Here is a 23,634-nt window from a genome sequence, read left to right on the forward strand (position 1 = left end):
AGAAGGAATAACAAAGAGAGCCACAGCCCAAACAGATATAACTGGAGAGGGAGAGGGAGAGGGAGGAAAGGGTCAGGAGAGGGCCAGGCACACACAGGCACAGAGTGGAGCAGGAGGAGGGGGGAACAAAGAGTGGCAGGGGGATGAAAGCACACAGGGAGAGTGGGAAGAAGAGGAGGAAAGGCACAGTTCCAGTGGAGAGAGAAGCCTGGAAAGGCACATAGTGAAAGATGGAGGTGAGGAGGACAGAGAGAAAGAGGTTTTGGTGGTGGGACGTGTTCGCCGTGCTGCCAACAGACACCCTCACTTCTCCCTGTATAACTTCCAGGTGCAGGTACCAGAGAACCAGCCCCCAGGCACCTCAGTCATAGCCATTTCAGCCACAGACCCAGACTCAGGTGACGCAGGCATGCTCAGCTACACCATGGCCCCTCTCATGAACAGCAGATCAACTGACTACTTCCACATTGACCCCGACACAGGCCTCATCACCACCTCCCAGGTGCTGGACAGGGAGCACATGGACCTGCATTACTTCCGGGTCACAGCGTCAGACCACGGCTCTCCACGCTTCTCTGGCACCACCATGGTGGCCATCACCGTGGCCGACCGCAATGACCACTCGCCCATTTTTGAGCATGCAGAGTACCGGGAGACCATCCGGGAGAACGTGGAAGAGGGTTACCCCATCCTGCAGCTCCGAGCCACTGACCTGGATGCCCCGTCCAACGCCAACATCCGCTACCGCTTCATAGGAGACACCGCAGCCACCGCCCGCGCCGCTTTCGAGATCGACCCCCGCTCAGGGCTGATCACTACGCGGGGGGCAGTCGACAGGGAGACCAACGAGCGTTACACCCTCCACGTGGAGGCCAGTGACCAGGGAAAGGAGCCCGGGCCGCGCTCAGCCACCGTTAAGGTCTTCATCACGGTGCTGGATGAGAACGACAACGTTCCCCAGTTCAGCGAGAAGCGCTATGTGGTGGCGGTCAGGGAGGATGTCCGGCCCCACTCGGAGATCTTGAGGGTAAGTGCTACGGACTATGATAAGGATAGCAATGCGGCCGTCCACTACAACATCATCAGTGGGAACAGCCGGGGCCAGTTCAACATCGACAGTGTGACGGGGGAGATCCAGGTAGTTGCCCCTCTGGACTTCGAGGCAGAGAGGGAATACACTCTGAGGGTACGGGCCCAGGACAACGGCCGGCCGCCCCTCTCCAACAATACAGGTATCATCAGCGTGCAGGTGACCGACGTCAACGACAACCCTCCCATCTTCGTTTCCACACCGTTCCAGGCATCAGTGCTGGAGAGCGCCCCCGTGGGCAGCTCCATCCTCCACATCCAGGCCATCGACACCGACTCTGGGGACAATGCCCGTCTGGAGTACAGGCTGACTGGCACTAGCCCTGACATGCCCTTTACCATCAACTCTGCCACCGGCTGGGTGACGGTCAGCTCGGCTCTGGACCGAGAGTCTGTAGAACACTTCTTCTTTGGGGTGGATGCCAGAGACTATGGCGTCCCACCTCTCTCTGCCACAGCCAGCGTGACCATAACAGTGATGGACGTCAATGACAACAGGCCAGAGTTTCTGCAGAAAGAGTACTTTGTGAGGCTTAATGAGGACGCGGCCGTGGGCACCAGTGTGGTCGTTGTGACCGCGGTCGATCGTGATGTCAACAGTGCGGTCACCTATCAGATCACGGGTGGCAACACGCGTAACCGCTTTGCCATAAGCACAGCCGGAGGGTCGGGGATGGTCTCCCTAGCGCTGCCACTCGACTACAAACAGGAACGGCGCTACGTTCTGACTGTGACCGCCTCAGACCGCACACTACACGACACGTGCCAGGTCCACGTCAACATCACGGATGCCAACACGCACCGGCCTGTATTCCAGAGCGCTCACTACTCAGTGTCTGTGAACGAGGACCGGCCGCCGGGCAGCACGGTCGTGGTCATCAGTGCCACGGATGATGACGTCGGTGAGAACGCTCGCATCACCTACTTCTTGGAGGACAACATCCCCCAGTTCCGCATCGACCCGTCCAGCGGAGCCATCACCCTGCAGGCCGAGCTGGACTACGAAGACCAGATGACCTACACTCTAGCCATCACCGCCCGGGACAACGGCATCCCACAGAAGTCTGACACCACCTACGTAGAGGTGAATGTGAACGATGTGAATGACAACGCACCACAGTTCCTCAGCCCCAGGTACCAGGGCACCGTCAGTGAAGACGCACCACCCTTCACTAGCGTCCTACAGATATCCGCCATGGACCGAGATGCCCACGCCAACGGCCGCGTCCAGTACACCTTCCAGAATGGGGAGGACGGCGACGGTGACTTCACCATCGAGCCCACATCGGGCATTGTACGCACGGTCCGTCGTCTGGACCGCGAGAGTGTTCCCTTCTATGAGCTGACGGCGTACGCAGTGGACCGTGGGTTGCCTCCACAGCGGACGCCCGTCCACATCCAGGTGACAGTTCTCGATGTCAATGACAACGCACCCGTGTTCCCAGCGGACGACTTTGAGGTTCTAGTGAAGGAGAACAGCGCTGTGGGGTCAGTGGTGGCCCAGATTACAGCCACAGATCCAGACGAGGGGGCCAACGCCCAGATCATGTACCAGATCGTAGAAGGTAACATCCCTGAGATCTTCCAGATGGACATCTTCTCTGGGGAGCTCACCTCCCTCATCGACCTGGACTACGAAGCCCGCTCAGAGTACGTGATCGTGGTCCAGGCCACCTCAGCCCCCTTGGTGAGTCGGGCCACGGTGCGCATCCGGCTGGTGGACCAGAACGACAACCGGCCCCAGCTCCAGGACTTCCAGATTATCTTCAACAACTTTGTGTCCAACCGTTCCAACAGTTTCCCCAGTGGGGGGATCGGACGGGTGCCGGCCCACGACCCGGACGTGAGCGACCGTCTCTTCTACACTATCGACCGGGGCAACGAGCTGCACCTGCTGCTTCTCAACCACAGCAGCGGGGAGATCCGGCTGAGCCGCAAGCTGGACAACAACAGAGCCTTGGTGGCCCCCATGCTCATCACTGTCACAGGTGAGCCAGAGAGAGAGAGAGTGTGGCTGGATGTGTAGAGAGGGACGGGGACAGAGAGATTTGTGTGTGAAAGAGTGTGTGGTTTGTGTGTGTGGGACAGAAAGAGTGTGTGTGTGGGACAGAAAGAGTGTGTGGTGTGTGTGTGTGTGTGTGTGTGTGTGTGTGGGACAGAAAGAGTGTGTGGTTTGTGTGTGTGTGTGTGTGTGTGGGACAGAAAGAGTGTGTGGTTTGTGTGTGTGTGTGTGGGACAGAAAGAGTGTGTGGTGTGTGTGTGTGTGTGTGTGGGACAGAAAGAGTGTGTGGTTTGTGTGTGTGTGTGGGACAGAAAGAGTGTGTGGAAGGGCTGGTCAGAAAATGTGAATGACTGAGCGGTAAAGGGGCATTTCAAATACTTAGGCTCTTGTTCCATGATTTATGTATTTGTATTGAGATAAATAAGGCAAAATGTGGCATGGTATGATAAACTGCCTGGTAACGATGGTTTATGATTTATTTTACTGTACAACAGTCATGCATTTCTAGTTTGTTAATAAATAGGTTTTATATGGGCAGTGTTTTTGTGTGAGCTGGCCTATTTACAGAGCTTTTATTCCAATTGCATTGTGGGTGCTTAATGCCTATTTGTGTGTGATTTTGAATACGAGTGTGTGTTTGTTTGTCTATCTGTGTTTGTTTGTTTGTCTGTGTATGTTTGCGTGATCGTATGTGCGTGTGTGTTTGTGCATCTCTCTTTCTCCCTCTCTCCCTGTCCCTTTCAATTTTCCCTCTGCAGTAGAAGTCTCTGTTCATCGTTTCCCTCCCTCCATTTCGCCCTCCCTCCGTCTCTCCCACACTCAGCCTTTCTCAGCCTCTCTCTGCCCACTCCTCTCCTCCAGGGCTGGAGTGTTATGAGATTATAATGAAATACAGTCAGTCTGAGAGCAAGTCTGTCAGATTCATTGTATATGCTGCTGTCTGTGTCTGCCTGGCTCCCCTCCCCTCTCCTCCCCTCCCTTCACATTCTCTCCCTCTCTCTCTGCTCACGCTCTCTCTCTCATGCTCTCTGTCTCTCGCTCTATCTCTCTGTCTCTCATGGGCTCTCTGTATCACTCTCTTTTCTCTCTCTCTCTCTGGGGCTGTGGCTGTCTCTGGTTCTCTCTCGCTTGCTTGGCTTTGACTCGTGCTCTTGTCTAAGACTGGAGAGTGGGGAGATTAAGATGTAATATAGCCAGTCGGTCTAAGATCCCAACAGGACAGCAGGACTCATCTGATATCTGTCTCTGTCCATCTGTCTGTCTTCTTCCCTTGGGACACCAACACACACCACCACCACTTCCCCTCTTTTGTGTGTGTGTGTGTGTGTGTGTGTGTTTGTTTATGTGTGTGTGTGAATCTGTGTGCTTGGGTGTGTATCTGTGTTTGTGTGTGTCTATACAGTACATATGGGTGTAGACAGAGATATTTAAACATGAAAGGCAAATAATAGAGATTTGATTTGCACTTTCTATAAAACGTGTGTTGTAAACGTTTACCGTCCAGCATATATAAATGTGTTCTTGACTGGTCATGCAAGGGATGGCCAGATAGTTTGGCACAGTTTACAGTGTTCGTAAAGAGATCCTTTTCTTCCTGCTCCAGCTGTAGGATTTTCTCATTAAATAATCCCTCTGTTAGCAGCCCAAGTGGCGCAGAGGTCTAAGGCACTGCATCGCAGTGCTTAAGACGTCACTACAAACACGGGTTCGATCCCAGGCTGTGTCACAGCTGGCCATGACCAGGAGACCCATGAGGCAGCGCACAATTGGCCCAGCGTCATCCGGGTTAGGGGAGGGTTTGGCCCACTGGGATGTCCTTGTCCCATTGCACTCTAGCGACTCCTTGTGGTGGGCCGGGTGCTTGCAAGCTGACTTGGTCGCCAGTTGTACAGTGTTTCCTCCAACACATAGTTGCAGCTGGCTTCCGGGTTAAGCAAGCAGTGTGTCAAGAACAGTGCGGCTTGGCAGGGTTGTGTTTCGGAGGACGCATGGCTCTCGACCTTCACCTCTCCTGAGTTCATACGGGAGTTGCAGCGATGGGACAAGACTGTAACTACCAATTGGATACCATGAAATTGGGGAGAAAAAGGGGTAAAAGTACAAAAAATTAATAATAATAATATAATCCCTCTGTAATGCACTTGAACCACAATAGACAGCAGGGCCCATACACCCTCTCTCTTTCTCCCTCTCTCTTTCTTTCCTCTCCTCTCCTCTCTTAGGATCATCCTTTACTTATTCAACACACACCGATGCATCCTGTAGTAAGTGTGTCCAGGTGTATTTGTGTGTGCAAGCGTAAGAACAGTATAATTAATGTGAGGGAGTGTGTATGCTACAAATAAGTAATTTCCCGTTATATACATACAGTAGTTGTAAACGTGGCGTGGTAGATACGTCTGTACGCCTGGGAAGATAAAACAGATAGATCAGATCACTGAGACTATAAGCATATGTCTGTAAAATGCACTTTTATGCTGATGCCTAATGTGTGTGTAAAGTGATTGTGTGTGTGTGTATCCATGTATGTGGTTTAATGGGAGATTAGACACGGTGTTGTTAAGATGCAGTAGAAGCCTGTAGAGAGCTCTTTGACTGTGTGGCTTATTCCGTTCTACTTTGCACTGAGAATAATGAGTGTTCAGACCTCAGGGGGAGAAGGGATTTTAAAACAAACAGAGCACAGAAATCATCTGTCAGACCACTGCCTGTAGTGTGCATGTGTGTGTCTGTTCACACGAGCAAGATTGTGAATGAATGCAGGCTATGGATGTGTTTCTTTCTGTGGTTGTGTGTGTGTGTTTCCGTGTGTGGGAGTCTGAGCCACATTGTGTGTTCATAATTTAACCATCCTGGGGACCTACACTTGTTATTTCTAGGTGACTCTGCATGCCCAAAACAATTTCCATCCATTTGAAAAGGCCAACACTTGTTCAGTCTCCCCTGATATGACTGGAGGGAAAGGGAGCTGTGTGTGTACATGAAATGAAAGTTGTTCCCGTCTCGCAGCAGGTTCAGGTTTGGCTGAAGTGACAGAGGAGCAAGGCAAGGCTCCATCTCTTTAAAAGGGTTTGGGCATGTACTGCATAGCTACTGACGTGGGTAGCAGGCAGCTTGCTATTTCCAGCCCTAGGTTTAGGAAAGGAAGCATTGCTTATATCTAGGAGGCGGTAAAACTATATTAGCCAAGTGTACCTGGAGTAGCCCCTCTCAACCCAGCAGACCTAAAACACCACTCCTCCGTTTGAAGTGTGGAGTCATGACACGAAAACATGGATAGGAGCAAAAAGAAGCCCACAAAGTGTTATTTACAAACGCTTGTTTTCCCCTCAGTGCTAAAGATGCTAAAATAACCTCCATTTATGCTTTGGGGAGGGTTATAAAAGTTTATAGCTAGAAAGGTAGCTTAGCCTCAGAGGGCCAGTAGCTACATGCATTAGGTCTGGGTTGTGTTGTACTCTGTGTAGCTACAATACCTGCTTCAGAGTGAGTTAGCTACTAGCTGCTAGCTGGGTTCTATTATTGTGCTGTATGTACAGTATCTGTTCCTAAGTTATTGCTGATTGCTCAGTTATATTGTACTGTATGTAGCCTACCTGCTCCCGACTTAGCTAGTTGCTAGGTGGATTAGCCTATATTGTAGCTCATTGTGTGTACCTGTTTCTGAGTTAGCTATGTAGCTGCTAGCTGGAAATAAGCCAGGCAAGGGGTGCAAATCACAAAAGATTACCTCCTTGACTACGATCCATGTGTCATTACAAGAACAAAAGTAATTAGATATTCATTTTTGCAAGTTATTTTGCCTGAGCAGTATTCCCTATTTTGTATTCTGTGTTGACATTTCCTTTTTCTTTTTACAATGAGAGAAATTCTCCACTGTTTTTCCCCATATTATTTCTTGAACATGAAGAATCATATTTTGGTTTGAGCCTTCCTCTCATAATCCTAGTCGACCCCCTGGCTGTTCATTTATTAGCGCCTGGTGTGTGTGGGTGTGGGTGTGTGTGTGTGTGTGTGTGTGTGTGTGTGTGTGTGTGTGTGTGTGTGTGTGTGTGTGTGTGTGTGTGTGTGTGTGTGTGTGTGTGTGTGTGTGTGTGTGTGTGTGTGTGTGCGTGTGTGTGATGTGAGCGTGTGTGAGGTCAGTAGGGAGTCAGCCTCCTCATAATCCTGTAATCAAACCAGCTGCCACCGCTCCCCTCCCCCCACAATGTCAACATCCTCATTCTGTCTCCTTTCTCTCAGTAGCTCCACAGACCCTCACTCTCTCATGTCTCTCAGTAGCTCCACAGACCCTCACTCTCTCCTGTCTCTCAGTAGCTCCACCGACCCTCACTCTCTTCTGTCTCTCAGTAGCTCCACAGACCCTCACTCTCTCCTGTCTCTCAGTAGCTCCACAAACCCTCACTCTCTCCTGTCTCTCAGTAGCTCCACAGACCCTCACTCTCTCCTGTCTCTCAGTAGCTCCACAGACCCTCACTCTCTTCTGTCTCTCAGTAGCTCCACAGACCCTCACTCTCTCCTGTCTCTCAGTAGCTCCACAGACCCTCACTCTCTCCTGTCTCTCAGTAGCTCCACAGACCCTCACTCTCTCCTGTCTCTCAGTAGCTCCACCGACCCTCACTCTCTCCTGTCTCTCAGTAGCTCCACCGACCTTCACTCTCTCCTGTCTCTCAGTAGCTCCACCGACCCTCACTCTCTCCTGTCTCTCAGTAGCTCCACCGACCCTCACTCTCTCCTGTCTCTCAGTAGCTCCACCGACCATCACTCTCTCCTGCCTCTCCTGTCTCTCAGTAGCTCCACCGACCATCACTCTCTCCTGTCTCTCAGTAGCTCCACCGACCCTCACTCTCTCCTGTCTCTCCTGTCTCTCAGTAGCTCCACCGACCCTCACTCTCTCCTGTCTCTCCTGTCTCTCAGTAGCTCCACCGACACTCACTCTCTCCTACTTTCCTATTTGTCCTGTAGTACTCCACACTACCAAGCTCTTCATGCTACCTAAATATGTGTATCTCTACAGATTGACATAGCAACCTCACCCCCCTCACCCTCTCTCCCCCTCTCTCTCAGACGGAGTCCACAGTATCTCGGCCCAGTGCGTTCTTCGAGTGCTCATCATCACAGAGGACATGTTGAGCAGCAGCGTGACAGTGCGCCTCCAAAACATGTCCCAGGAGCACTTCCTGTCCCCACTGCTGGGTCACTTCCTGGAGGGGGTGTCGGCGGTGCTGTCCATCCCTCCGGAGGATGTTTTTGTATTTAACATCCAGCCGGACGGCGAAGCAGGGGGCATCCTGAACGTCAGTTTCACCGCTGCGCTGCCCGGGGGTAACTTTTTACCCTCAGAGGCCCTGGAAGAGCAACTCTACCTCAACCGTCCGCACCTCACCTCCTTGGCAAAGATGGAGGTACGGGAGGCGGAAGAACAGACAGATCAACTCAGAAACACAGATAGCATTAGACATATGTGGTTACGCATCAAGATACATAGATGTACGCACTGAACACACACACTTACAAGAGTACATTTTACTCATGGACGGACACGCACACACACACACACACGCTCTCTTTCACTCTCACGCTTTTCCCAACCCGTCCACTGAATTGAAACTATCTGTGTGTGTGTGTTGTAAAACAGGTGCTCCCGTTCGATGACAACGTGTGTCTGCGGGAGCCGTGTCAGAACTACATGAAGTGCATCTCGGTGCTTCGCTTCAACAGCTCTGCTCCCTTTATCTCCTCTCCCTCCGTCCTGTTCCGGCCCATCCACCCCATCGCCGGGCTGCGCTGCCGCTGCCCCGCAGGCTTCACTGGGGACTACTGCGAGACGGAGATCAACCTGTGTTACTCCAACCCCTGTCTCAACGGAGGAGTGTGTGCTCGCAGGGAGGGAGGCTACACCTGTATCTGCAGAGAAGACTACACAGGTAGACTACACAGCTAATAGGTGTTTAGTCACTGTGTGTGTGTGTGTGTGTGTGTGTGTGTGTGTGTGTGTGTGTGTGTGTGTGTGTGTGTGTGTGTGTGTGTGTGTGTGTGTGTGTGTGTGTGTGTGTATGCTTATGTCTGATGCACATTTTGTGTGACATTTCTGACTATTTATGAAAAATGTGTGTGTTTGTTCCTGTGAGTGAGTCTCTGGAAACAGAGTAGTGTTATGTCCTCACAAGGACACAGGACTAGACGTGTTTCCCATCCCTCCTCCTTTCCCCTGGGAATAGCTGCAATACTGTCTTATGGTGGAAGTGATGGAGGATAGATGCCATGAATATGTTAGAGGTGTTTCATATTCTCTTTCATTTCAGATCAAAAAAGCTTGGGGTGAACCAGCACTTATCTTTCAGAAGTGAGAAGGAGCCTTAAGCGCTGTTCAAACTCTTACAGAGAGAGAAGTTAGAGACTAAAGGAGAGAGGGAGAACTAGAAAGAGGGTGAGAGAGATACGGGGAATGAAGAAAGCGATCGCAACGATGAATAGAAAATAGAGACTGATGGGAAATAGAGAGGAGGGTTTTGAGGATTTTCTGTATTGCCTGTGTTTGTATGAAATGTCACTGTGTTGTTTCAATGGACTGCAGAGAACTAACACAGGCATTTAATAATGATTCTATAATAGACGGCATGATTCCCATGGAGATAATAAAAGATATGGAGAAAAGAGAACTACTTAGAGTATTTATAGATAAAGGAAAGAGGGGGAGTATAGAGAGGGAGAGATGGAGCAAAGAGTACATTTTCCATTTCCATTTTAGTCATTTAGCAGATGCTCTTATCCAGAGCGATTTATAGCAGTGAGTGCATACATTTCCTTACTGGTCTTCCGTGAGAATGGAACCCACAACCCTGATGTTGCAAGCGCCATGCTCTACCAACTGAGCGCCATGCTCTACCAACTGAGCGCCATGCTCTACCAACTGAGCGCCATGCTCTACCAACTGAGCGCCATGCTCTACCAACTGAGCGCCATGCTCTACCAACTGAGCTCCATGCTCTACCAACTGAGCGCCATGCTCTACCAACTGAGCGCCATGCTCTACCAACTGAGCGCCATGCTCTACCAACTGAGCGCCATGCTCTACCAACTGAGCGCCATGCTCTACCAACTGAGCGCCATGCTCTACCAACTGAGCTCCATGCTCTACCAACTGAGCTCCATGCTCTACCAACTGAGCTCCATGCTCTACCAACTGAGCTCCATGCTCTACCAACTGAGCTCCATGCTCTACCAACTGAGCGCCATGCTCTACCAACTGAGCGCCATGCTCTACCAACTGAGCTCCATGCTCTACCGAGCGCCATGCTCTACCGAGCGCCATGCTCTACCAACTGAGCTCCATGCTCTACCAACTGAGCTCCATGCTCTACCAACTGAGCTCCATGGGAAAAGGGGGACTAAAGGGAGTGGGAGGGGCTAAGCTAGGAAGAAGAAAGGGAAGCATCAGAGGCAGAGAGAGGAGAACTAGGCAGAGAAAAAGAGAGAGGGACTAATGTACAGAGAGAAAGAGGTAAGGAGGTAGAGAGAGAAAAAGAGAGAGAGGGATGTAGAGAGAGAACAGGGAAGGAAGGAGGTAAAGATGGAGAGAGAGGGAAGGAGGTAGAAAAAGAGAGCGAAAGAGTCAGAGGAGGTAGAGAAGGAAGGAGGTAGAGCGATGGCCTCTGGGGATGTACCATGTGTGGGAGGGAAGGAGGGGTAGGTTGAGGAGCCGTAGGGGAAGCGATGGCGTTAATGAATAAAACATCCCATGAATGAAGGGGTGTGAATGCATTAGCTCGAGATACAGAGAGAATGGGGAAGGGAGGAGAAAATAAGAAGCAGGGGAAATAAGAAGCAACGATAGGGATGAAGGGCAATAGGAAGATAGTTTTAAGAATGTGCAGGCATAGGGATGGAGAGAATGAGGGAGGAAGAGAGGAAAAGGGGAAGTCAGGATGGACAGGGTGTGTGGAGAAGAAAAGAGGGAGAGGGGGAAGAGGACAGAAATAGTGCTCCGTTTGTCCAGAATAAAGATAATAGAGAAGCACCGGTAGAATGTAGAGTCGTTTTTTATAACAAGAGCATAAGTGTCTTGTTATCTTAGGGAAAGCTTTTGTACAGTAATTGCTCCATTTCTATGTAAGTCTATGGAGAATATGAATGTAGAAGCTAAACTGTGCTCCCTATCGGTTTGAGTGGGCCTTCAGTGTGTTGAGTGAGCGCAGAGTTGTACACCAAACAATTATAGGAGAGTCAGTGAAGTGAAAATAATAGGTTCTTCTGTTCTTTGCCAGGGCAACATGGACTCAGTGGTAGACATGGACTCAGTGGTAGACACAGATTTACATTTAACATAGTAAATGTAAATCTGGGCGACTCCAATTAGTATGATATGTTACGTTTAATATGGCATACATTGATTTGTGGATGTCTATCATCCATTTCGTACAATATGTTATGAATTGCAATTTGTACAATATGTTACCAATTAGCAAAACGTATGATATGTTATGTATTCAAATGTGTTGTCTCTAACATCAGCTAGGTGGCTAATGTTAGCTAGGCAAAGGGTTAGGGTTAGGGGTTAAGGTTAGGATCAAGGTTAGGGTTAGGATTCAGGTTAAAGGGTTAAGGTTAGGGTTAGAGTTAGGGGAGGGTTAGCTAACATGCTAAGTAGTCGTAGCTAAAAGGAAGTAAGTACTTGCAAATTTGCTAATTAGCTAAAATGCCAAAGTTGTCCGTGATGAGATTCAAACACTCAACCTTCGGGTTGCTAGACGTTTCCACTGTCTGTCTGTGTGTCTGTCTTTCTGTATCACTAGACAAATAATTCATGATTATTAATGTCTGTTTATTTATTTTAATATTAATAAGTTGGTGTGTGTGTGTGTGTGTGTGTGTGTGTGTGTGTGTGTGTGTGTGTGTGAGCATGCAAGTGCCAGAGAGAGAGAAAAATAATGTAAATGGTGGTGGTGGGTTTTGTGTGTGTGTACGTGGTGTGTGTGTGTGTGTCTTGGGGGGGGGGGGTAGAAAGGAGGGAGAAGGAGGGGTGAAAGTGAAAGTCGTTTAAACTCTTCATGCTTTTAGACACAGAACCCTACCATGTTTTAACACTGCACATCATACCGGGGGGTACAGTCAGCCAGTTTGTGTGTGTGTCAGCATGGGTGTCCATACACGCATGAGAAAAAGACCAAGGCACTCTGCAGTCTCGCCCACCAAGCACAATCGTCTGCTTGGTGGTTGTTTTAAACCATGCCAGTGGCTGCATTCACCATAGTAGTGTCTTGACGCTGAACAAATATTGTACCAACGAGACACCATTAGGCCCGCCATACAAAGGCCTAGCCTGCAGCTCTAACATGATCTGCATGTCTCCATGGACCTCAGCAGGCCTCTAAACTGGGGGCCTGGAGGAGCAGTGTGTCTGCAGGGTGAAGGCAGTTAATCCCCACACTGTGTTTACACCAGCTCATTGATAGGGAGGCTGGCTGGAGCTCTCTAGCTGTGTATTGTACTCAATCTGCTGAGTCTGACTATATGTATATTTTTGCCTGTAGTGATATAGTTTTATTTGCTGGGCATTCAGCAGAGACTACTGCCCACACAAATGGGTTTGCCTGCAGTGACAGTCATATTTTGAGAAATCCTGGCAAAGGAATAGAATGAGGAAATGTTGGTTCATCCCATAGAGAATGATAGAAGCCTCTAGTGAGACTACTGCCCACACAAATGGGTTTGCCTGCAGTTACAGTCATATTTTGAGAAATCCTGGCAAAAGAATTGTATGAGGAAATGTTGGTTTCTCCCATAGAGAATGATAGAAGCCTCTAGTGGCCAAAAGGCTGTTATAGCATGGACAGCACCATTGTGTGCTTCCACCATGCTTCAGACATTTTAAAGTAGATTCTGATGGGTTGTAGCCTCAATGGCGCTGCCCATGCTGTCACAGATGCTATAATGGCACAGATATGAAGATGAGTCCTCTATACATTCTTATGGTTCATCTATACATTTAATACACTACATGACCAAAAGTATGTGGACACCTGCTCGTCGAATATCTCATTCCAAAATGATGGTCATTAATATTGAGTTGGTCCTCCCTTTGCTGCTATAACAGCCTCCACTCTTCTGGGGCTTTCCACTACATGATGGAACACTGCTGCAGGGACTTGCTTCCATTCAGCCACAAGAGCATTAGTGAGGTCGGACACTGATGTTGGGTGATTAGGCCTGGGTTGCAGTCGGAGTTCCAATTCATCCCAAATGTGTTCGATGGGGTCGAGGTCAGGGCTTTGCGCAGGCCAGTAAAGTTCTTCCACACCGATATTGACAAACCATTTTTGTATGGACCTCGTTTTGTGCACGGGGGCATTGTCATGCTGAAACAATGCCCAAACTGTTGCCACAAAGTTGGAAGCACAGACTCATCTAGAATGTCATTGTATACTGTAGAGTTAAGATTTCCCTTCACTGGAACTATGGGGCCTGAACCATGAAAAACACCCCCAGACCATTATTCCTCCTCCACCAAACTTTACAGTTAGCACTTTGCATTCGAGCAGGTAGCATTCTCCTGGCATCCGCCAAACCCAGATTTGTCCGTCGGACTGCCAGATGGTGAAACGTGATTCATCACTCCAGAGAATGTGTTTCCACTGCTCCAGAGTCCAATGGCGGCGAGCTTTACACCACTCCAGCTGACGCTTGGCATTGCATATGGTGATATTAGGCTTGTGTGCGACTGCTCGGCCATGGAAACCCCTTTCATGAAGCTCCCAACGAACAGTTCTTGTCCTGACGTTGCTTCCAGAGGCAGTTTGGAACTCGGTAGTGAGTGTTGCAACCAAGGACAGTAGAGTGTTACCCGCAACTCGCTTCAGCACTTGGCAGTTCCATTTTGTGAGCTTGTGTGGCCTACCACTTCGCGGCTGAGCCGTTGTTGTTCCAAGACGTTTCCACTTCACAATAACAGCACTTACAGTTGACCGGGGCAGCTCTAGTAGGGCAGAAATTTGATTAACTGACTAGTTGGGAAGGTGGCATCCTATGACTGTGCCACGTTGAAAGTCACTGAGCTCTTCAGTAAGTCCATTCTACTGCCAATGTTTGTCTATGGAGATTGCGTGGCTGTGTGCTCGATTTTATACACCTATCAGCAACGGGTGTGGCTGAAATAGCCCCATCCACTAATTTGAAGGGGTGTCCACATACCTTTGTATATATAGTGGGAGTTTTGTAGAGTGTTTCTTTTTTTATGTAATGAAGAAAAAAATTGCATTATAAATAGGGCTTTACGTGATTACATTATTCCATTCATGTGAGTTGTCAATATTTGTACGTATCCTGTACTTTTTTTGGTGCATGTTTGCATCTGTTGTTAGCCTACTAATTATGTATGTACAGTATGTTCGTACGTACAGTACCAGTCAAAAGTTTGGACACACCTACTCATTCAAGGGTTTTTCTTTATTTAGAAAATTTTTACATTGTAGAATAACAGTGAAGCCATCAAAACGAATAAATAACACATATGGAATCATGTAGTAACCAAAAAAGTGTTAAACAAATCAAAACATATTTTATATTTAAGATTCTTCAAAGTAGCTACCCTTTGCCTTGATGACAGCTTTGTTCACTCTTGGCATTCTCTCAAACAGCTTCGCCTGGAATACCTTTCCAACAATCTTGAAGGAGTTCCCACATATGCTTAGACCTTGTTGGCTGCTTTCCCTTCACTCTGCATTCCAACTCATCCCAAACCATCTCAATTGGGTTGAGGTTGTGGGATTGTGCAGGCCAGGTCATCTGATGCAGCACTCCATCACACTCCTTCTTGGTCAAATAGCCCTTAACTTATTATGGCTGAGATCCGTTAAAGGGATCGACTTGACAACAGCCAGTGAAAGTGCAGGGCGCCAAATTCAAACAACAGAAATCTCATAATTAAAATTCCTCAAACATACAAGTATTTTACATCATTTTAAAGATAAACTTGTTGTAAATCCAGCTACAGTGTCCGATTTCAAAAAGGCTTTACGACGAAAGCACACCAAACGATTATGTTAGGTCAGTACCTAGTCACAGAAAAACACAGCCATTTTTCCAGCCAAAGAGAGGAGTCACAAAAAGCAGAAATAGAGATAAAATTAATCACTAACCTTTGATGATCTTCATCAGATGACACTCATAGGACTTCATGTTACACAATACATGTATGTTTTGTTCGATAAAGTTCATATTTATATCCAAAAATCTTAGTTTACATTGGCGCGTTATGTTCAGTAATGTTTTGCCTCCAAAACATCCAGTGATTTTGCAGAGAGCCACATCAATTTACAGAAATACTCATAATTGTAACGGCAGTCTAAGTCGTCCTCCTCCTCAGACGAGGAGAGGCGAGAAGGATCTGAGGACCAATGTGCAGCGTGGTAATTTTCCATTATTTAATTAACACAAAACAAGACACTATACAAAATGACAACACAAACTAACCGTCACAGTCCTAGCTGGTGCAGACAAAACACAAAGACAGGAAACAACCACCCACAATCCCGAACACAAAACAAGCCACCTATATATGATTCTCAATCAGGGACAACGATTGACAGCTGCCTCTGATTGAGAACCATATTAGGCTGGACACAGAAACAGACGAACTAGACACACAACATAGAATTCCCACCCAGCTCACGTCCTGACCAACACTAAACAAGCAAAACACATAAGAACTCTGGTCAGGACGTTACAATAATAAACATTGATAAAAGATACAAGTGTTTTACATGGAACTTTAGATAAACTTCTCCTTAATGCAACCGCTGTGTCAGATTTCAAAAAAACTTTACGGAAAAAGCATTACCATGCTATAATCTGAGTACAGCGCTCAGAGCCCAAACAAGCCATACAGATATCCGCCATGTTGTGGAGTCAACAGAAGTCAGAAATAGTATTATAAATATTCACTTACCTTTGATGATCTTCATCAGAATGCACTCCCAGGAATCCCAGTTCCACAGAGAAATGTTTGTTTTGTTCGATAACATCCATAATTTATGTCCAAATACCTCCTTTTTGTTCGCGCGTTTAGATCCAAAATCCAAATTGATGACGTGCAGGTCAGACGAAAAGTAAAAAAATTCCATTACAGTTCATAGAAACATGTCAAACGATGTATAGAATCAATCTTTAGGATGTTTTTAACAGAAATTTTCAATAATGTTTCAACCGGAGAATTCCTTCAGAAATGCGATGGAACGCAGGTCGGCAGGTCGCTCTCACGGGAGCGCCAGTGATCAGCTCATGCCAGACACCTGACTCAAAGAGCTCTCCTTCCCTCATTCTTCACAGTAGAAGCATCAAACAAGGTTCTAAAGACTGTTGACATCTAGTGGAAGCCTTAGGAAGTGCAATATGACCCCAAAGACACTGTATATTGGATAGGCAAACCTACAAACCTCAGATTTCCCACTTCCTGGTTGGATTTTTTCTCAGGTTTTTGCCTGCCATATGAGTTCTGTTATACTCACAGACATCATTCAAACAGTTTTAGAAACTTCCGAGTTTTTTCTACCCAAATCTACCAATAATATGCATATCTTAGCTTCTGGGACTGAGTAGCAGGCAGTTTACTCTGGGCACCTTATTCATCCAAGCTACTAAATACTGCCCCCAGCCATAAGAAGTTAAACAGCCTGGAGGTGTGTTGGGTCATTGTCCTGTTGAAAAACAAATGGTTGTCCCACTAAGCGCAAACCAGATGGGATGGCATATCGCTGCAGAATGCTGTGGTAGCCATGGTGGTTAAGTGTGCCTTGAATTCGAAATGTGAAATAAATCACAGACAGTGTCACCAGCAAAGCACCTCTACACTATCACACCTCCTCCTCCATGCTTCACGGTGGGAACCACACATGCGGATATCATCCGTTCACCTACTCTGCGTCTCACAAAGACACGGTGGTTGGAACCAAAAATCTCACATTTGGACTCATCAGAGCGAAAGGACAGATTTCCACCGGTCTAATGTCCATTGCTCGTGTTTCTTGGCCTAAGCACATCTCTTCTTCTTATTGGTGTCCTTTTAGTAGTGGTTTCTTTGCAGCAATTCTACCATGAAGGCCTGATTCATGCCGTCCCCTCTGAACAGTTGATGTTGAGATGTGTCTGTTACTTGAACTCTGTGAAGCATTTATTTGGGCTGCAATTTTTGAGGCTGGTAACTCTAATGAACTTATCCTCTGCAGCAGAGATAACTCTGGGTCTTCCTTTCCTGTGCCGGTCCTCATGAGAGCCAGTTTCATTATAGCGCTTCATGGTTTTTGCGACTGCACTTGAAGAAACTTTCAAAGATCTTGAAATTTTCAGCATTGACTGACCTTTTTGTCTTAAAGTAATGATGGATTGTTGTTTCTCTTTGCTTATTTGAGCTGTTCTTGCCATAGTATGGACTTGATCTTTTACCAAATAGGGCTATCTTCTGTATACCACCCCTACCTTGTCACAACACAACTGATTGGCTAAAACACATTAAGAAGGAAAGAAATTCCACAAATTAACAAGGCACACCTGTTAATTGAAATGCATTCCAGGTGACTACCTCATGAAACTGGTTGAGAAAATGCAGAGTGTGCAAAGCTGTCATCAAGGCAAAGGACGGCTACTTTGAAGAATCTAAAATATATTTTGATTGTTTTGACACTTTTTTGGTTACTACATGATTCCATATGTGTTATTTCATAGTTGTGATGTCTTCACTATTATTCTACAATGTAGAAAATCATAAAAAAATAAAAATGAACCCTTGAATGAGTAGGTGTGTCCAAACTTTGGACTGGTACTGTATGTGTACAGTAACATGCTGCATCCCCTCTCCTTCCCAGGCGAGCGGTGTGAGTGGGACAGGCGTCAGGGCCGCTGTGTCCCGGGGGTGTGTAGGAATGGGGGGACGTGCAGGGAGCTGTCTGGAGGGGGGTTCCGCTGTGAGTGCCCCGCAGGAGGGTACGAGCGGCCCTACTGCGCTGTCACTGCACGCTCCTTCCCCCCCAAATCATTTATCATGTTCCGAGGCCTCCGCCAGAGATTCCACCTCTCCATTTCTCTCACGTGAGTACTGACTTTCTTTTTCTTTTTGTCTTTATTTTCTCTCACTCTCTCTTTTTCTCTCTTTCTCTCTCGCTCTCTCTTTCAATCTTTCTTTTTAGACCCTTTCTCAATTTCCTGCTCTTTCTTTCATGTGTCATGTCATTTATTTTTTATATTTTACCCTCTATCCTGTTCTCTTTGTCCCCTCCCCCACTCCTAGAGGCCCAACTTGGGACCTGGTGTGGCCCCTTGGTGTGTTCTGATTGGTCAGACGTGATTGCTAGGGTGAAGTGGTCACACATGTGATCTCAGGTCTAACTAAATCCCGTGACTCAGAGGTACATTAGCTTTAAGACACATGACGTGATCCGTCCCAGCCTCTCTCAGCAGGCATAGATCTTTTATTTATTATATACCACAATGTCCTATATACTCATGTACACTTGCATTAGAGATTTGCAGTGAACCCTACAGCTTATCCTGTACTATGTACAGAGCATCTCCTGTACCGTGTGTGTGATGGTGGGGTTACTCACAGCGCTCTAACATGGTTGTGGGTTGTATTACAGTTTTGCCACTCTGGAGAACAGTGGCCTCCTCTTCTACAACGGACGCTTCAATGAGAAACACGACTTCCTGACTCTGGAGATCCTAGAGGGACAGGTGGTGCTCAAGTACTCCACAGGTATGTGTCGATCTGTATCTGTATGTGTATGGCTTTGTAGGTGTGCCCCGCCTATACAATGGTAGGCAAAACCCTGGTTTTGAGTGTGACCTCTGACCTGTCTGTCCCCAGGTGAATTGTCCACTCAGGTGAGCCCCTTTCTACCTGGGGGCGTGGCCGATGGAAACTGGCACACTGTCCACATCCACTACTACAACAAGGCGAGTCCCTGTGTGTGTGTGTGTGTGTATGTGTGTAACCCTTAATATCTGCACATACCATGCATTTGTTAGAATTTTCTCCCCTTCTACATTTTTCTCAGCCCTCGCACAGTGTGAGTACGGTATGGCTGTGTGTACAGGTTTGTCTTTCACTCTCTGTGAGTGTGGCTGTGAGTTCCCCTGCCCTCTTAGCCCATTTGCAGTGTCAGTGTTTCTTTCTATGTCACATATTCTTCCCTCTCTCTGATAGTCCACTGTGTGTGTACTGCATTTTACTCTCTGTCTTTGTAGCAGCACAAGCAGCAAGAGTACAGCAAGGTGTTTTGGTGTATTCTGTGTGTTCTGTGTGTGTACTGTGTGTGTACTGTTTGTATGTGTGTGTGTTAAATTTGACTGTCCCTGTGTCTGCCCCAGCCCAAGCGCAGTGTGAGTGGGGAGGCCCAGGGTCCATCTGATGAGAAGGTGGCGGTGGTCAGCGTGGACGACTGTGACACAGCAGTGTCGCTACGCTTCGGAACACAGCTCGGCAACTACAGCTGTGCTGCTCAGGGCAAGCAGACCAGCTCCAAGAAGTAAGTCTCTCCATCTCTCCATCTCTCTATCTCTCTCTCACACACACACACACACACACACACACACACACACACACACACACACACACACACACACACACACACACACACACACACACACACACACACACACACACACACACACACACACACACACACACACACACACACACACGTGCACGTCACGTGCAAGTCAGTGTCAGGGTTAAACCCTCAGCATTGCCACTTAAGCCTGGCAATGTTGTCTGGACTTGACAAGTCACTCACCACTGCTGCTGTGGTCTGTAAGCGCTGAGGAAAGTACAAGGGCAAAGGACAAGGACAACATCTACTAGTGTTGTGCTCCTCTCTTCCATCCTCCTTCTCTCTCTATCCCTCTGCCTTCTCTCCCTCTGCCTTCTCTCTCTATCCCTCTGCCTTCTCTCCCTCTGCCTTCTCTCTCTATCCCTCTGCCTTCTCTCTATCCCTCTGCCTTCTCTCTCTACCCCTCTACCTTCTCTCTCTATCCCTCTGCCTTCTCTCTCTATCCCTCTACCTTCTCTCTCTATCCCTCTGCTTTCTCTCTCTCCCTCTCTCTCCGCCCTTCTCAGATCTCTGGATCTCACCGGTCCCTTGTTTTTGGGCGGAGTGCCCAACATGCCTGATCATTTCCCGTTTCACACCCGGGAGTTTATTGGCTGTATGAAAGACCTCCACATCGACAACAGACCTTTGGACCTGGCGGGATACATCGCTAACAATGGAACCCTACCTGGTCTGTATAGCATACTCACAGATACAAGTGGGAACTCAGATACTTTACTGGGGGTAAAAATCCAGTTGGAACTTCCACTCACTCACCACCAAATATGGTGATGAGAGGAAGTACAGTGGCCAGCAAATGGAGAAGATGGAGCGAGATGAAACTGGGCTGACGTTCTACATATTTTCTCATCTATGAAAAATTCAATCTCAATACAGTTTTCTGTTCCCAAAAGTATAATATTTTGTGAACACAGTGCACAGGTTTTGTAGACTTGACACAAAGCATCTTTAGCATACCTGTCTGTGTTTGTGTTGTCAATAGAAACCACTAACCGCTAAGTTGATTGAGTTTGTTAACACAGATGTAATGATTTTCTCTGGTTCTGATAGGATGTAGTGCCAAGCTGCCCTTCTGTAACTCCGACCCATGTCAGAACGGAGGAACGTGTCGTGTCAGCTGGGAGACCTTCTCATGTGACTGCCCCCTAGGGTTTGGAGGGAAGGACTGCAGCCATGGTAAGATAAGCACTGACATACCTGTCCAGTAAACATAGGCTTTTCTCACTCCTTTATAAACGGACGTATACACACACCTCATACTAACCTCACTGACCTATTCTCCCTGCCCCCCTACAGTGATGCCCCACCCACATCGTTTCCTGGGAAACAGTGCCCTCTGGTGGGACCTGAAGAATGACGTGACCATCTCCACACCTTGGTACCTGGGGCTGGTGTTTAGGACGCGGGCCAGGGAGGGCACCCTGCTGCAGGCACAGGCCGGACAGTACACCAGCCTGGTCTTCCAGGTCTGTACACACATACATCTACACTTACCTGTGCTACCTAACCTGCACTAGTTTATCTGTGTCTATATGTCCGTCTGTCTTTGGAAATGTGTCCATTTATGTTGGAGTAATAGCAACCTACAGGGGGATTCCAAACCATATTTGTGTGGATTACTCTGTGGATTATTTACACGTGTCTCTGTTGCAGCTGGTGAGTGGTCAGCTGGTGTTCTCGGTGACCAAGGGGTCGACGCTGCCGGTGCGTCTGCGTCTGGACCAGGTGCAGGTGAGCGACGGGCGCTGGCACGACCTGCAGCTGGAGCTCCGAGACGTCCGCAGCGGGAGGGAGACGCGCTACGTGGCTACCGTCCGCCTCGACTTTGGCCTCTTCCAGGTGAGAGTCACAAATTGTCCATACACACTGATTTAAAGTCAGATTTGCGTTTCTTCCCTTAATTGATTAGGCTATGATTGTCGAGGCGTAAACTGATCCTAGATCTGTACCTAAAGGTGACTTTTACCCGGAGAGACACATTAAGGTCGTGACCAGAATGACCAGTGACCCACTAAACCCCCATATCACTCAGCAGTGCAGACGTCTCAATGCAAATCATAACCTCTAATTGGCCCTGTAATCCTGTAGGTTGTTAATCCCAATATCCAATCCTAAAGCCAGTGTAATGTCTGCCCACTGCTGGTGTTAAAACCTGTGTTTGTAAAAATTCACTCCAGCCATGTAGCACCACACACTGTCTTGTTATGCTCTTTCATGGTCTCTCCTGTATCCTTCTTGTTCACTTGCTTTCATTGAAATATTTTTGTGTCTCTCACTCTTTCTCTCCCTAAACCTGTCTAACTCTTTCTTTCTATCTATTCTGTTCTGTTCTTTCACATATTCACTCTTCCCCCTCTCTTTCTCTAACTCCATCTATTTGAATGCACTGAAGTCATTCCGAATAACAGCGTCTGTTAACTGGCTAAAATGACACATTTTTAAGTGTAATCTATTTAGTCTCTCTCTATTTCTTCCCTCTCTCTCTCAGGGCACAGTGATAGTGGGGAATGAGATCCATGGGCTGAAAGTGAAACACCTCCATGTGGGCGGAGTCCTGGGCTTGGGGGAGGTGCAGAACGGGATACGGGGCTGCATCCAGGTAAGGGTTCGATCACAATGGCAACTGTATCTTAACCGATGCCCATTATTCTTTCTGGGACTCTTATAGACTTTGTGTGTCAGCATGTACAGTCGTGGCCAAAAGTTTTGAGAATGACACAAATATTAATTTTCACAAAGTCGGCTGCCTCAGTTTGTATGATGGCAATTTGCATATACTCCAGAATGTTATGAAGAGTGATCAGATGAATTGCAATTAATTGCAAAGTCCCTCTTTGCCATGCAAATTAACTGAATCCCCCAAAAACATTTCCACTGCATTTCAGCCCTGCCACAAAAGGACCAGCTGACATCATGTCAGTGATTCTCTCGTTAACACAGATGTGAGTGTTGACGAGGACAAGGCTGGAGATCACTCTGTCATGCTGATTGAGTTCGAATAACAGACTGGAAGCTTCAAAAGGAGGGTGGTGCTTGGAATCATTGTTCTTCCTCAGTCAATCATGGTTACCTGCAAGGAAACACGTGCCGTCATCATTGTTTTGCACAAAAAGGGCTTCACAGGCAAGGATATTGCTGCCAGTAAGATTGCACCTAAATCAACCATTTATCGGATCATCAAGAACTTCAAGGAGAGCGATTCAATTGTTGTGAAGAAGGTTTCAGGGCACCCAAGAAAGTCCAGCAAGCGCCAGGACCGTCTCCTAAAGTTGATTCAGCTGTGGGATCGGGGCACCACCAGTACAGAGCTTGCTCAGGAATGGCAGCAGGAAGGTGTGAGTGCATCTGCACGCACAGTGAGGCGAAGACTTTGAGGATGGCCTGGTGTCAAGAAGGGCAGCAAAGAAGCCAATTCTCTCCAGGAAAAACACCAGGGACAGACTGATATTCTGCAAAAGGTACAGGGATTGGACTGCTGAGGACTGGGGTAAAGTCATTTTCTCTGATGAATCCCCTTTCCGATTGTTTGGGGAATCCGGAAAAAAGCTTGTCCGGAGAAGACAAGGTGAGCGCTACCATACCAGACCATTCATGTGTGGGGTTGCTTCTCAGCCAAGGGAGTGGGCTCACTCACAATTTTTCCTAAGAACACAGCCATGAATTAAGAATGGTACCAACACATCCTCTGAGAGCAACTTCTCCCAACCATCCAGGAACAGTTTGGTGACAAACAATGCCTTTTCCAGCATGATGGAGCACCTTGCCATAAGGCAAAAGTGATAACTAAGTGGCTCGGGGAACAAAACATCAATATTTTGGGTCCATGGCCAGGAAACTCCCCAGACCTTAATCCCATTGAGAACTTGTGGTCAATCCTCAAGAGGTGGGTGGACAAACAAAACCCCACAAATTCTGACAAACTCCAAGCATTGATTATGCAAG

General features: G+C 47.7%; 1 protein-coding gene across 1 annotated transcript in view; it reads left to right on the plus strand.

The window, feature by feature from the left end:
- Window positions 1-23,634, plus strand: part of celsr3 (cadherin, EGF LAG seven-pass G-type receptor 3) — a 53,963-nt gene that overhangs the window by 5,714 nt on the left and 24,615 nt on the right. Inside the window, exons 3-14 of the mRNA XM_039011517.1 lie at window positions 50-3,077; window positions 8,159-8,496; window positions 8,730-9,018; window positions 17,950-18,172; window positions 18,721-18,836; window positions 18,948-19,036; window positions 19,451-19,608; window positions 20,199-20,362; window positions 20,743-20,868; window positions 20,989-21,158; window positions 21,346-21,531; window positions 22,181-22,291. Coding sequence (XP_038867445.1) covers window positions 50-3,077; window positions 8,159-8,496; window positions 8,730-9,018; window positions 17,950-18,172; window positions 18,721-18,836; window positions 18,948-19,036; window positions 19,451-19,608; window positions 20,199-20,362; window positions 20,743-20,868; window positions 20,989-21,158; window positions 21,346-21,531; window positions 22,181-22,291 — 4,998 coding nt within the window. The remainder of the gene's footprint in view (window positions 1-49; window positions 3,078-8,158; window positions 8,497-8,729; window positions 9,019-17,949; window positions 18,173-18,720; window positions 18,837-18,947; window positions 19,037-19,450; window positions 19,609-20,198; window positions 20,363-20,742; window positions 20,869-20,988; window positions 21,159-21,345; window positions 21,532-22,180; window positions 22,292-23,634) is intronic.

The sequence above is a fragment of the Salvelinus namaycush genome, chromosome 16 (genome assembly GCF_016432855.1).
Source record: "Salvelinus namaycush isolate Seneca chromosome 16, SaNama_1.0, whole genome shotgun sequence".
NCBI classification, from domain to species: domain Eukaryota; kingdom Metazoa; phylum Chordata; class Actinopteri; order Salmoniformes; family Salmonidae; genus Salvelinus; species Salvelinus namaycush.